The sequence below is a fragment of the Manacus vitellinus genome, unplaced genomic scaffold, assembly GCF_001715985.3.
Source record: "Manacus vitellinus isolate BGI_N305 unplaced genomic scaffold, ASM171598v3 scaffold_9_pilon, whole genome shotgun sequence".
Taxonomy (NCBI): Eukaryota; Metazoa; Chordata; class Aves; order Passeriformes; family Pipridae; genus Manacus; species Manacus vitellinus.
Genome location: NW_021940917.1, coordinates 21,359,700 through 21,374,641, shown reverse-complemented (window position 1 = coordinate 21,374,641; position 14,942 = coordinate 21,359,700). Strand labels below are relative to the sequence as shown.

The 14,942-nt window shown below is 41.0% G+C and overlaps 2 protein-coding genes across 2 annotated transcripts in view; both read right to left on the bottom strand.

The window, feature by feature from the left end:
• The window catches only part of CDC14B (cell division cycle 14B), a gene marked incomplete at its 5' end in the record, with an annotated part of 43,828 nt that extends 35,711 nt beyond the window's left edge, over positions 1 to 8,117 (bottom strand). Inside the window, 2 exons of the mRNA XM_018085958.2 lie at positions 475 to 568; positions 8,024 to 8,117. Of these exons, the coding sequence (XP_017941447.2) occupies positions 475 to 568; positions 8,024 to 8,117 (188 nt within the window). The remainder of the gene's footprint in view (positions 1 to 474; positions 569 to 8,023) is intronic.
• A 2,137-nt stretch (positions 8,118 to 10,254) lies between these two features.
• PRXL2C (peroxiredoxin like 2C) lies at positions 10,255 to 14,941 on the bottom strand (the record flags this gene model as incomplete). Its single annotated transcript, XM_008928653.3, has 6 exons — positions 10,255 to 10,932; positions 11,809 to 11,940; positions 12,160 to 12,265; positions 12,834 to 12,887; positions 14,418 to 14,486; positions 14,930 to 14,941. Coding segments are annotated over 6 exons (501 nt in total), but the record flags the coding sequence as incomplete, so codon positions are not given.
• Position 14,942: the final 1 nt, after the last annotated feature.

The window sequence follows — 14,942 nt, the reverse complement described above, 5'->3', positions numbered from 1 at the left end:
CGTAAAAGGCAAACACTGTTCACTACAGGGGAAATAATATATCCATTGTCAGCTCATAAAAGCTTGAATTGATTTTGCCAGTTTTTACTCTTACTGTAGGAAGTTCAGACATTCCACTTCATACATGAACAACCACAGACACCCACTTCAGCCTGGCAGTTCAACGTGCACTTCTGGCTCTATATGGCTGCATCATGTTCCTATGTCTTCTAACAGCAGTGGGTACAATGAAAGCTTATGCTTCGAAAATGTTTTTAAGAAATCCTGATTGGAAGGCAAGAAACCATTCTAAGGCATATAATCATGGCAGATAAGTCTAAGACCAAACTCATGTAATTAATTCTATAATGGAAATGGTATATTTCCCTCAGCTCAATTTAAAAACAGAATGCCAATCAGGCTGTTTCCTCACTGCTGGTGTTCTGACTAATTTATTTCAGAAAAAAAAACCAGAAAAAATAAAACCATACTTACTTCTCATACACAAGTTCATCATCTATGCAGAAATAATGGGTATTTCCAGCTCCACTCTTTGGTTTTTGGCAGAGAATTGCAAAATAAAGGCGATCTGAAACGCAAGAAAATTTGAAGCTTTTATAAGCACCACATTTTTCTGCTGAAAGCCTGAAGTATTACCTGTCAAGGGTACAACTTTAAATGGTTTAAAATGAAGAAAATCTTCTTTTAAGTATTACCCAACCAGGTATTATTATTGCTCCAGTATTGAACAAACAAGGCACACAAAGATTGAGGCTTTTTGCTCAGCAGTGTTCCCATAATCTGCAGCTCTTTTGTGCTCTTTTCCAAAGTGTTCCCCGTTGGACGACTTTGCAAAAGAGCAGGAGCCCGACTTGCACCCACAGCCACAGCAGAGTCCTCCTTTGGCAGGTGGCTGCACTCCGAATAGCAACACCCCCTCGCAAAATTACCACATATCCCTCTGCACCTCTGAGCACCTACGTTAAACTAAAGGTGCCTCCTGCAGGCAGGAGACATCTTGCCCTGGCTTCCTTTGTTAAGTTTTTTTGCAGGGAAAAAAATACCAGCGGTATTCACACAGATATAAATTACTTTTATGGCCAGGGAAGCTGAGGGCCCAGTGAACTTTAAACACCGACTGTGCTGCTGCTAATAAATTGCTGTGCTTGAGGTAATTGGTCAATAAAAACTGAGGCTTGCAGCACCACAGCAATACTTGTCTTCCTCCTGCCGAAAAAATATCATATCTGGATTAAAATTCAGATAACCTTTTGTTTGTTTCCAACTAGGTGCCTAGAACAGAGGTATTACTTAAATATCAAAACAGATCACCTGCATGTAAACGTATTATTTCAAAACAGAATTTGTGATGGAGAAGAACTGTATCTCCTTTTTGAGACAGCAGGAAAAAAAAAATCACTTTAATCTTCAAAACATCCTCCATGACCAGTAGTTAGACACCATTACTTGTGTCTTCAAAATAAGTATGCCATGGGAAGGAGTTTGCATGTCTGTATTTCAACAGTCAGTACTCAGTGCTTACCTATGTACAGCAGTATCTCAAGGGGTGAAGGCAGAAAAGACCACCAAAAAGTGTACATTTGCGAAATGCTCATTTCAGTTGCCTGTTGTGAATTGTTTGGCTTAAACATTTACAGGTCAGGTGCAACCAGTGGGATGTACAGTAAGGCATGTCAGGCACCTCATTCCTTACTCTCTCAGCAGAAGCAAGGCACCCAGACTTGACTGTTTAACTCCTAATAGTCCCATCTTGTAAGCACAGCAGCTGCAGGACAGGATGGAAAGTGTATTACCTGCAATGTACCTCCCAGTATTTATTTACCAAAGCATTCTCTAAAACCAAACCAAAGGACCAAAAAATTTAAAGTAATGCCATGCATTTTTAAGATGTGAGTAAACTGGCCCACAGAGTGAAATACATGTGGAGAAGCAAGTGCACTGATATCCCAACTGGATGCAAAATATGCTGTGGCAAAACCTGCTTCACATAAAGGTAATGCTGGGGGAGGGCTTTGGGGCTGGAGGGAGCCCCAGCTCTCCACAGCTTCCCAGCATCTATCCCCACCCCTGTGTTAATGGCTGAGCAGCATCAAGGTGGATTTGCATGAATTAGAAACTGCAGCAGGTAGCCAAGTGCAATATTTAAAAAAAAAAAAAAAAAAAAAAAAAGAAAAAAAATAGAAAAAGCAGGGGGGGGGGGGGAAAGAACAAAGCAAAGAAAAAAAGAAAAGAGAAAAAAAGAAAAAAATTTAAAAAGCTGCTTTGCTGATTTATTTGCCTCTGGTCTGAGAATGTGAGCTAATGTGGGCAGGAGGAGAACTGAGGGCAAAGGAGGAAGCAGAAAGGAGAACTGAGAGGATGTGATATCTAGGGATTGTGTTTAAACTGGCATTGCCAGATTAAACACATGTCACTACAGCCCCAGGCTATAATTTCACACCACTTCTAAACTGATTTAATGGCTAGCTGCCACCAGGTTCCTTACAAGGAAAAATCTTCTGAGTTAGCTCACTGAACGAGCCTGCTGGGTGTTAACAGTAGGAATACCCAGCCAAAACTTCTCCCTCGATGGCATCTGTCCTTTAGTGCCAGTCTAATTATCGACTAGACTGGGCTCTCCCTCTTTATTGTACACAAACAATAACTGCATCAAAGTCTGGGCAGAATGGCTGTAGTACTCCAACTGACATGCTACCTTCTTGCACTTCAGCTTCTTCCCAGAAGCTTTACATCACTTGAAAATACAAAAGCGCTACACAAAGAGTAATCCAAAATCCTCAAACACAAAGGGAGGATCAAAATGAAAATAAATATAATTTGCACAGGTCAAAGACTTAAAATAAGTTAGCATTTTGCTCCTAAACAGGATTTGGAATAACAGAGTCACAACCTCAGGGCTTCTACTTTCACTGAAATTCTTCCGCAGCTTCTGCAAAAATGTCCAACAAAAATAAGAATTCCTGTCTTGAGAAAGCAGTGTGTATTTTGAATTGTTGGCATACAATTTCTGCAATGGTAACTCTGGACCACGTTAATTGCGGCTACTCTAAAAACACATGAAAGAAACCTGAATTTAATGAATTTACAGAAGTACTTCACAACCAGAGCAGTGTGTGCCTAATGCCCATATCCTGACAAGCTGTCCATTCCCGTGCACTGCTAACAATTGCTCCCTATCATGGAAACACCAGGCTCCATCTTTTTAACATGTTTCCTATGGAGAGATTTTAGAAATTAGCTACACGGAGGAGTAATTTCCTGTAAGTGTATTTTATTTACCTCTCTGCTGACTTACCAGTCCAAATCCTGTATTACTCACCATGGCTGTTTTTACCTGCTTTTTTCCCAACATATTCCCAGTTCTGTTTAGTCAAGGATTAGTGTGTTGATTTTTTCAACAGAAATTAAGAGAAAGGAGAATTCCTTCATTAACCATTTGATTGCAGGATTGAGGGTGTATACATAAAATACACTCAAACACTAATGAACTGATTTCACTAGGACCCCACAAAGGTTTGAACTGCCAGAAGCAAGGCTTCCCTTTTATTATCTTTATGTTTCCTTTGCTAATTTTAGCTTTTTGGTATTTCATTTACATAAACTGCGCTTCAGCACTTCCTAATTCCTGCAAATTTCTGATAAAAAATCATCCTAAAACTATCAAACTGGAGCAGACCTTTCTAATCATCTCTCAGAAGAACGAGAGTGGGGCTCACTGCCTTACAGGCACTGCAATTAGGAGATATGACTGCAGCATGTTAGATATACTTCAAATACACTTAATTTTGTTAGCCTTATATAACAAAACAGTTAAAATACATAAATTAATTTGAGTAAGCATCCAATGTACAACAAAATGAGCCTACACACTCCTAACAGAGGACTAGGCTACCACAGCTGTGTGACTGCTGGTACCTCAACTAGTGAGACTAAAGGTAGCACAGGCATGTCTACACAAGCTGATTGCAGTGTAGAGAACTGAGAGCTACTTCAAAATCAGGTTAATGTGAATTTAGAGACGAAAAAATAATATCCTTCCTTTTACTCTCAATAAGCCTGATGTTTCTCAGGTTCTGCTGCACAGGCCTTCAAGGAAGAAATGTCAGTAATTCAAGAGTCACCATTGGACTTGAGGACCTTAAGGGTCTCTTCCAACCTAAACAATTCTGTGATGAGACAACTAAATACTGAACAGACACTAGTGGTAGGACAAGTCTGCATATGATCAGCAAAGGTTATTTCAGTAAAAAAAAGAAGTTCCACAGCTCTGTTGTTAAACAGATGTCTTAGATGAGAAATTCAGAGACTGACAGTACAACAAACCCCAATGTTAGTCTGTTTTGAATTACCAGGAGTGTAACCAAAGAGTTATTTACTACAGGAAGAGAAGTGTATTTCTAGATCTAGAGTTGGTATATGGAATTTTGTTGTGTTTCACTTAAAAGTCAATACATAAAAGATATATCAGAAAATATGAAAGACAAATTTTGTAGCCATGTCAAGACAAAAAGCAAAACTGTTTAAGATTCTCTTTTTAGTCTTTTCTACGATTAATTCAGTCATCACTATGATATTTCAAATTTAGGTGATGACAGAGTTGGCAATTAGAACAACAGCCTGAACTCTGAAAAAGAAAATGAAAGCACACTGAAAAGCTAAAGGAACTTTTTATTTAACAGAAAACCATGAAAGAATTACTTTAAGGGCTATGTCATGAGTGATCAACAACACTGCTACCTTACTAAAATAGAGTCCTGGCACTCTGCTGCTCTTGATTGGTACACAATACTATGTATCTTCATGCACTTTCAGTTCTGAATTAGACACTAAAAGCCTCAAACAGGTATTCAAAATCTCAGTTTTGAGAAGGACTAACAGGAAAGTGAGGTCATACTGATGAAAGAGTACAGCTTTTGTACTAAGATAGTTGCATAATAAAAGCTAATTGAAAGTGTTGATAGTCAAAATGTTGTAAGCTTAATGATACTTTTTAGAAGAGCCCTTAGCATTCAAAAAAATAGTTTTATACATAAGACACTAAGTTTATCATGACAAGTCAGCAATAGAGTAAAAAGACAACTCAATGGTTTGAAAAAAAACCAACCAAACAAAAAACAACACAAAACCAAAAAATCAATGAATATATTAAATTGAGTATTTCACTCTCAGATCCAAGTGACAGTGTAAGCAAAATGATTCACAGTGGAGAAAAGACAAATAGGCATGTACAGTGCAGCTTAGAGGATCCTTTAAGTTGTTTGTTCCTCACTGTACACAAACTGGATGTATATATTCAGAAGGAAGACAAACAAATGTCAGGAAATGCCCTATAATGCTGTATTACTTAAAATTTTATGCCATGTATAGTTATTGTTGTTACTTCATTTTAGAATTAACCACGGGAAATAGAAACACACAGCTTTTGCCTGAGGTTTATACATTATAATTCCACCTCTTCTTTACAGTGTTACTTATAAAATCAGAGCAATGACAAAGAAAAGCAGACAAGGAAAGGAAAATAATAGCTTTCAAGCATCTCGCACAGGACTGTTACATTTTCTTTAGATTATATAAATTACTTCTCTCAGAGATCAGAAGGACATGGGAAGACACTTCTAATAAACAGAAGAAATGCACTCACTTCCAGCAATTGTAATTAATACCAGCAAGTCTCACACATTAGTTGGCAAAGAGAGAATGATAAAGCTTACCATGCAGCTTAACAGACCAAACAAAAACAATTTTTAAAAGAACAGCTTTCTTGAAGAAGTCTAATTAGTAAACAAAAATATTTAGGTGATTCTGATTAATAATTATTCTGACGAATAATGGCTGATTAATACAAATCACTAAAAAATAAAGAAATGCAATAATTACTGTAAGTAATTTGAGTATAAAATTCATGCAAATAATGGATTAGAAACTTTGCTGTTTATGAAAGTAACATCACACAAGGAAAGTTTACAGCAATTTGGGTTTATGTTCTGCTTCTATCTTTTGCAAAGATGAATATGAGGGTAGCTTGCAGTGTTCTTAATAAGTTTGGCACTATTTCTGTAAGTAGATAAGCTAACACAGATCTCTCCATCTTTACAGTAGTTCAAATATTTACCAGTATGTTCACTTTTAAGAATAAGACCTTATCTGTCTCCAGCCCAAAACTAGTTACAAATTTCTCAGAACTGCATTGTAAAAAGGCAGAACTGATAGTTCAAAATTTGACATAACTTTAAAACAGATGAATAAAAAGATAAGCCTGTTAGCTTATTCTTTTAAGATTTCTGTTTAAAAAAAAACACGACATGGCAGTGAACTAAAAATGAGACAATATTTCCATTGATAGAAGCTTGTAAAGAGTAGCCACTGTGCACAGCAAGATCAAGACAAAATGAAGTATTATTAGATATAATAGTCTAGTGCACTTTAATCAAATTTGTTATACTGGGTACTGCTGAACATGGTGAAATCCCACTAAAAAAACACAAGTCAAAACCTAGTTGCTCTACTGTATTTAAAAGGGTGAGCATTTCTTTGAAGGAGAAAATACAGTAATTTAATGGGCCTGTTGATGTCAGACACACATTATCAGATGCAAGCAATTGCTGCATGACAATGGTTAGAGACCTGTTTGCTGGAGATGTGAGCTGGCCAGGCCTGCACGGTAATCCAGGTACTGAAATTACCTGATATCAAAAAATCGTCATCTGTCAAATGAGGGGTTTCTACACTCAACCTTAGAACTGTACCATCACCATTTCCTATATAAATGGTTGCTGTTATAGCAAAAAATACACATCTGGAGTTATTGTAGCCTTAGCGTTCTGCAGATAAGTACACCATTATGTTTCTCTGGGAAGATTAGGCCTAAAATGCTGTATTTTAGGCTGAAGTATTTAGGATTTTACTCCCCAACAGTATCAAAGCTTTTTAAAAAGAAGATTCTGGGAAGCTTTGGGAGTTTACATTCTTCCCACATCGCTATACCCAATTTTCAAAACAAGATCTTACGGTTTTCTAAAAGTGCTGTTACCTAGAAGACACATTAGGTAATTTAAGGAGCCCTGTTTCCTGGCACAGAAAGAAAAGGTACACTGGTGCCTTTTCTGCATGTTTACTCTTTACATTTCTCCTTGCTCTGTCCACAGATATTTCCCCTGTCCCTCCAAAAGATGTGCTGAGAGGTTTATCTCTTGCTTTTTATGAGAAGTTGTAAATACACTACCGCTCTCACATTCTGACTCGACTTAGAAAGTGATTTGTTATTGTTGTTGTTGTTTTTGGGGTTTTTTTTATTGTTGTTATTGTTGCTTTCAGGCAAACTAAACTCAAGGTCGTCTTTTAGCCGGGGAGACTCAAATCTGAATACAGAACTGTTCCGGCCGCGCTCCAGCAGGCTCCTTAAAACAGGCAGGTCCCTGTGCCAAAACAAAGCACGGCTCGGCGCCTTGGGTTACAAAAAGGAGGGACTGAGCAAACCTGACTGATTTAAACCCAGCTATTTTGACTCTCCAGATAAACCTGCTGGCAACTCCCGTGTCAAGAAGAGGTGGGACGTTTTGCCCATTATTTTACCCATTGGCCAGCAAGCACGACATCAGGGAAAGATTTCTACATGTATGTATATATACACACATATATATATACACACCCCAATACAGGGAGAAACGTGTCACTTTTTTCCCACCCCACAACGTGTCGAACGGACAGAAACGTGTTTATCGTTGTTTTCCGTTCGCTCTGCCAAGCCGAGAACGGCAGCGCCGGGCAGGCAATGGGCGCTCGGCACTGCCCGATCGTTCATCCCGCCGGGCGAGCCGCGCAAATTCGAGAGCAGCGCCCGCGGTGTGACACGGCACAGACCCGGCTGGGACACCGCCGGGGCTGAGGCTGCCGGGGGTCCCGGGCCCGCTGCGGCGGGACGGGACACGGGACAGCGGGCACGGGACAGCGGGACACCCCCGGGGACAGCGGGACGGGACGGGACACCCCCTCCGCAGCCGCGCGCCCGGCACGCCGCCCTCACCCGCGATCCTCAGGCAGATCTCCGGCCCGCCGGGAGCAGCTGCCGCCGCTGCCCTCAGCCGCCGCCGCCGCGGCGCGCGCCCCGGGTCCTCTTGAGCGCGGGCGGCGCCGGGGCTGCGCGGCGCCGCGCTCGGCCAGCTCTTCCGCTTTCATGGCGGCGGCGGCCGCGCCGCGCCCGGGGCCTCATGCCGCGGGGAGCGAGGCAGCGCAGGGACCCGAGCGGCTGACGCGGCCGCGGGCACCGCCCGCTCCCGCCCGGCTCGGCCCGCCCGGCCCGCTCCGGGCCCGCCCGGCTCGGCTCGGCCCGCCCGCCTCAGCCCGCCGGCCGCCCCCCGTTGTGTCCGCGCGGCGCTGGCGGCGGGGCCGCGGTAACAGGTGGGCCGGGGGGCCCGGGCCGACCCCCGAGCGCCGCCTCGGCCCTCCGGGCGCTGCCGTGCGGGTCACGGCGGGACCGGCACCGCGGGGACCCCCCTGCGCTGCGGGTCCGCTCCCGCCGGTGCGGCCATAGCGCGGCCCGCTGCCCGTCCCGGGGCTTCGCAGCCTTCCAGGTGCCCCGAGCACCGAAAGAGTCCCCAAGGACATGATGCTGTAAAGCCAGTCCGGGACATGCAGCCTTCTGGGCTGAAGTGGAAGGTTAAAATAGCTGGGTTTAAATCTGCTTCTTAAGACACAGCGATACTTGAAAACACACAGTTATTTGAAATAGGTGTTGCAATAGATCAAGCTAGTAGTTAAAAGAACTTCTGAAAACTGCTCCCTTCCCTCCTCCCTCTAATTGGCCTTGGTGGAAGAAAGCCCTTGCTGAAGTGTTCTGCTGAGTGTGTGATCAGTGTTTATCACCTATTGGCTTCCACCTTCCAGTGCCTTACGTTTCTTAAAATATTCTTGCTAAACACCAGAGACCTAAAATTCTACTGACACTTCGAAAACCAATTCATGTCACCATCATTGTTCCAATTCATTATGCACATGGGAGTCATTGTCTTGCAGTGAACTTAGTGAAGCTGTGGCCAGACATGCAAAATGCAGGGGCTATATATATCATGATTGTTTTCTATCGAATCCTCCTCTCTGTCTTCTTGCCTCTTCTCATTTGTCTGCACTTTGTGAGTCTTTCTGAAGAAGTGATTTTGCTGGGATAATACAGAGGCTGTGATGTGGTTCCTGTCACAGTTGAAATGGTGAGGGTGGATGACTTCAACTTACAGAGCTGTCAAACTACAACTTCGTTCCATGCCCTTTTAATAGTTCACCGTTCCTTTAGCTATAGCTAGTATTGTTAAATGTATTTATTAGCAGCAATAGAACTATCACCATCATATGTTAATTTTACTAAAAACAAGCAGGAAAACAGCTAGCCAAAAACTTCCTTTAAAATCAAAACCACCCAAGAGAGTGAAATGATTGCAAAACCAAAGTGGAACTAGAGTCAGTGTCCCTGGCTGTGATTATCAAGTGAATGAAGCAGAGTGGAAGCACTACAAAGAAACTGAGTATTCATCTATCCTTCTCTTCAGAAACACATTGTATCAAAATGTGGATGTAATTAATAACTTGCTAAGGTATAGTACCTTTAATAGAATTACATTGCTCAGTATGTTTCTTAAGCAAGCTTTTTCTTATTCAAGGAACTCTGCATTTAATTTCACGTGCTTTCTTTCCAGAGCCTGCTCTGGGCCTGCCGGTGACCTTAATGGATCTAGGAACAAACCTCTTCACAAAATGCCATTTTAAAATTGCATTAAAGCTTAAAAGGGGAGAGAATTTTCAGTTAAGTTTATATAGCAGCATTTTACAGAAGGCCAAAGATCAGAAACTGCAGAGGAGGATATGCTCCTCCATAAATCTTGGATGGTTTTTTGTCTTCAAATTGCTAAAAAGAAGTGGCTGGTGGATGAAAGAGGGCACATCTACTTTAATGAAAGCAATAGACTTTGAACATAAACATTTCTAGAAAAATGGATAATATGAAATCTGACAGAACTGCAACCCAAACTGCTGTTGTCCTTAGTTCAGTTGTCTAAGACACAAATAAATAAGGAGAATTTATTCCGAGACCTCTCGCTCTGAGAGAAAGTACATACATCCAGAGAAAGAACATTCTGCTGTAAATCTGCCTAGGAAAACACGTAGTTGACTCCAAAACCTGATCAGATGTATGTTTAAGACACACTTCTTCCTGGTCTTACAGACCTACATTTTTGTATGACACAAAGAATTGCAGACAATGGATGATGTATTTAAAATATTTATTTAAAATTATGAAATGTATTTCATAATGTCTGCCAGTGTCAGATGCAAAAGTAGGTATAAGCTTAAGTCCCAGTGTTCAACACTGTGACTTTTCAGGGTATATTTTAATGCAAGATTGTCATACAGTGCTTGAAGCTTTAAAACAGTGCTGAGAAGTATTGGATTGAAAGACAGTGTTGATCTGCTGAAGGCATGTTCTTCCTGACCAAAATCAGATTTTTGAGTTTACCGCATCTGGAACAATGATTTTTAAAATACATTAGCAAGATCGTTTCATGAGACAATAATAATCTCCAGGATTTTTTGCAATCAGCCTCAGTTGTGTTTTAGTTTTTATTATCTTGTACTCAATGGGAATAGCACTTTTGTGTCTGTCTTCAGTGCCAGGTAGTTTATTCTGTGCTCTGATTTTCTAGATAAGGTTTCAGATGTCCTACAAAGACACAACATTACCAATGCTTGTTGGAATTCACTGGAGAATTGTTCCTGTAGAGCATAAGTTTAAAAAAAAGTATATATTATGTCAGTGTCATATGTCAATGATCTGGGGTTTGTTTGAGAAATTCACTGTTTTAACTCCTGCCAGCTGCAAAATTGTATTAATGGGAACGTGATCCAGCCTGTTTTTATCGAGGTGCAAAAAATGAACTTCATTGCCTGGAAAGGAATGAGAATAACATGTAAATTACTAAATAAAATATTTATTTATTCAAATATGTAAGCAAATCAAAGCAGCATTCTGACTTCCTACTAGTTCTTGTACAAATGTGTACTAGATCTGTAGATTGCACAATATACTGTATTTTAAACAATGACAACTTTTTTTTAAATTATGTTAAAGAAGCAAGGAACATTGAGGCACCTAACTAGTTTAAATCTGCTGTAGCATGATGTTTCCTAATCACAGAATCATAGAATCATAGAATCATAGAATCATAGAATCAGAGAATCAGAGAATCAGAGAATCATAGAATCAGCTGGGTTGGAAGGGACCTCTGAGATCATCAAGTCCAACCCTTGATCCAACTCCACCGTGGTTCCCAGCCCATGGCACTGATGCCACATCCAGTCTCATCTTAAACACCTCCAGGGATGGAGAATCCACCCCTTCCCTGGGCAGCCCATTCCAATGGCTGAGCACCCTCTCTGGAAAGGAATTATTCCCAATGTGATGACTGTCATGTTGCAGCTCCCCTTCATGCACTACTCCTCTACTAAACAACATCAGATGCCTCGAATAAAACGTGAAAACAGACTGTAGGTAAATGCCATGATGTCAAAAAACCCCTCCAAATTTCGAGGCAGTTGTTCCATCAGCACTCCAATCAATTTTTGCAGGACTGTAATGAGCTTTGTGCCACCTCTGTGGGAGCTGGGACTAGGCAATAACACTTTGCAGATTCCTTCATGCCACAAAAATCACACAGTTGCACACAAGGCTGTCTCCTCTGAATCCACAGGGACAGCAGGTGAGCTGGCAGCAGACAGCTGAAGGAGAGAGCTGCAACTCTGACACAAAACACAGCAGCTCACCTGGGCCTATGATCAAAGCTCCTCCCTGCTGAGCAGGGTCTCCTTGGAAATCAAAAGCCGGGCCAGTCATTGCTCTCCATATACTCCTGATGCTTCCCAGAAGTGTGTTTGATTTCACATGAGGGCTCCGCACTAAACAAAACCACCAAATATTGTTATCTATAAACACAAAAGTATGTAAGGAACAAGAGCACTGAACAGCTGCTATGAATAGTTTAGAGATTCCTGATTTTCACAAGAGACAATCTAGTGGGCAACTCACTTTCTATTTACATTGCAATCATACTATTTTATCAGAACATTCATGTTTTGTTTGTGTAAGTCCAAATAAGGTGAAAAAATTATTCTTACCTGATATGTTATTACCTTCACCTCTTTTCATGCCAAGCGTTTTATAAATTTCCCTTTGTGGATCTACATACATTTCATGTGTATACCCAGTTAAACTGCAAAAGGGCTGCAAAATATATGCATACACACACACACACATGCACACACACACACACAAACACACACAAAAAATATTTTTAAGGTTAAGGCAGTAACTGGTTAGGGTCTGCTGACAACAGAAAAAGTACTGATACCCTGCCAACTCCACCCTCCCCCCTCTTGTTTGGAAGTTGTGTATTTGTCATGTTAAATTAAAGGCCAAAATTTTTCAGCCTTTATTAAAACAGTTTTTATTTAAAAAAAAACAAGAAAAGATGAAATCTTTTCAAGAAAATCAAGAAAAGATGTTTCTTAGAAAGAAAAAGATGAAATCAAGAAAAGATGTTTCTTAGAAAGAAAAAGATGAAATCAAGAAAAGATGTTTCTTAGAAAGAAAAAGATGTTTCTTAAAAACCTGGTGGTTTTTAAATTAAAAGTTTTAGTTATTTGCTTTACTCATGTAAATTAGAATTGCCTCATGAATACCATCCTTTTTTTCTGTAGTTGCAAAAGACCATCTTTTCACTCAGAGCAAATCCCTCAATACAGACCATTAAGACACAAGAGAGGATACCTTCAATGACTATTTTATTTACCTTGATGTGGTGATAAGATGACTGCCCAATAACTATAAGCCTCACATTTGCTTCCTAGAACAGAACAAGGGTATTGAAGTTGTAAAGAGGAACTCAAGTGTTTCTGCACGACTTCGAAGCATTAGCAGAATCTGGCGTCCTGAGTTAATAATCACAGTGCACTGAGTTAAAATTATTGGAAATTAAAATCACTTACGTGTTTGGAGACTTCACCCTGGCTATCACCCACAGTCAGAAGCAACATTAATTTATTAAGTAATAAATTATTTTTAAAGAGAACCTGTAAATTATAGATGTGTAAACTTTGAGTTTCCTGTAGCATTGGTAGCATTGTCTTTCTGATTGATTGCAGTTGATTGCAACATGCTATAATTTTGGAAATTCAGAATTTCCACGCAGTTGCACCTACTTCTAAAGAAGCAGCACAGAAGTATTGGTGCCCAAATATCTGTGATTTACATATAGAGATACACATTAATACATATAACTTGCATTCACACATACTGCTGTCTCTTGCAGGTGCAACATTAGGCCTGAGCCTAAAATAAGGCCAAAACTTGAGTTCATTTAGATGCCAGTAAAAACAGTTAATAAAATATAAGGTAGTTTCATTAGTGTGTAATACTTGCCTTTCCCATATAGAATCATTTTGGTTATTATGAAAAGAAGCCCTCCTAAAAACAAAACACTCACACTAAGAAAAGCATGGACAGATTTTGATTCTCTATCTACATTTATTTGAGGAGTCAAATTAAGAAAATGTCACTTCGAGTAACACTGGTCGAACAGTTCAGAAATATCTGTCCTGAGAAGAGAAGCTGCCAAAGACATTTCCCCTTTTTATCCTCAAGTTCCTAGTCCATCTCAGATGGATTTAGATGAACTTGCTGTCAGCAATTACCTGAGTCTCTGTCACTGACTGTGCTGCTGTTGGGAGTAAAATATGACAGAATTTCAATCATCAGTCTGGAAGAGACAGATTGACCTTCCACATTTAGCAGGAGATCATTGTCTTCTCCGGTGTCTCCCACTACCCAGCAAATACCTGTCCACAGCAACCCCTGCCCACTCCTCCTTTCTGTCATTGTGTCATTCCTGTTTGTGCAGCTGCCCAGAGAACAGGTCACACCACTGATGCAGCTTACAAATAACCATAGGGAAAGATACTGGTTTTAATCCAGATCAATTTTCTGATCTTGTTCCACGCACAACCATCAGTCAGCCCCGCTGGCATAATGGAAAGGGCAGTAGTTAGTAGTCAGGAGAAGACAGCTGTCCAGGGCACTACTAATACCAGAAGGAATGCCTGTCAAATGTTGTCTAGCTGTTCTAACACAGCAGTAAAAAGAGCACCAAGCTAATAGGGCAGGGAGAAATAATGCTGCTGCAACAGAGCATGTAGTGCCATAAATCCTTTCCTGTGTCTCCTAGGCAGATTCATTATTGCTGTTGTAGCAAACAGTGAAAGTGCTTCTTCTGACCCACTTTTTTATTCCTGGAAGCCTCATGCAAGCCTGTAGCTGGACATAACAAATCAGCTTGGTTGCAGCAACCCCACGTACATATTAAGGGTAGAATACTTACTTGTAAAAATGCCTTGGGAACTTTTGCCAGATCTTCTACATATTCCTTACAGGTGTAACACAAAAAATTCTGCAACACAGCCAATTGGATGTATCAGAAACAGATGTAATTGCATAGCAACGAAGCAGCAGATTACTGATTTGGGGCACACGACACTTTGGAGGTGAACAGGAACCAGGAATGAGAAAGATTCCAGTTCTTTGAAGTCACCACATTTGGATTAGGATACTGGTTTAATCCAAGCACGAACAAGGACGCTGGGCCCGCGGCCTTGCTAATATTTTTATCTCTAGATATCGCAGCAATGCGATAGCTGGCTCAACAGCTGGGAAATCAGGGGAACGCGATACTTGTTTCCTTAAAAGAGCGGCTGAAGAAGTGTTTCCTTTCTGGTAAACAGTGTTATCACTTTACCACCAAGGCGCGGATGGACCGCGGGAGCAGCGCTGACCCGCTCGGTGCGTTCCCCCCGCTCCCCTCCAGCCCTCCCCTCCAGCCCGGCCCCCGCTCACCCGCACGAACACC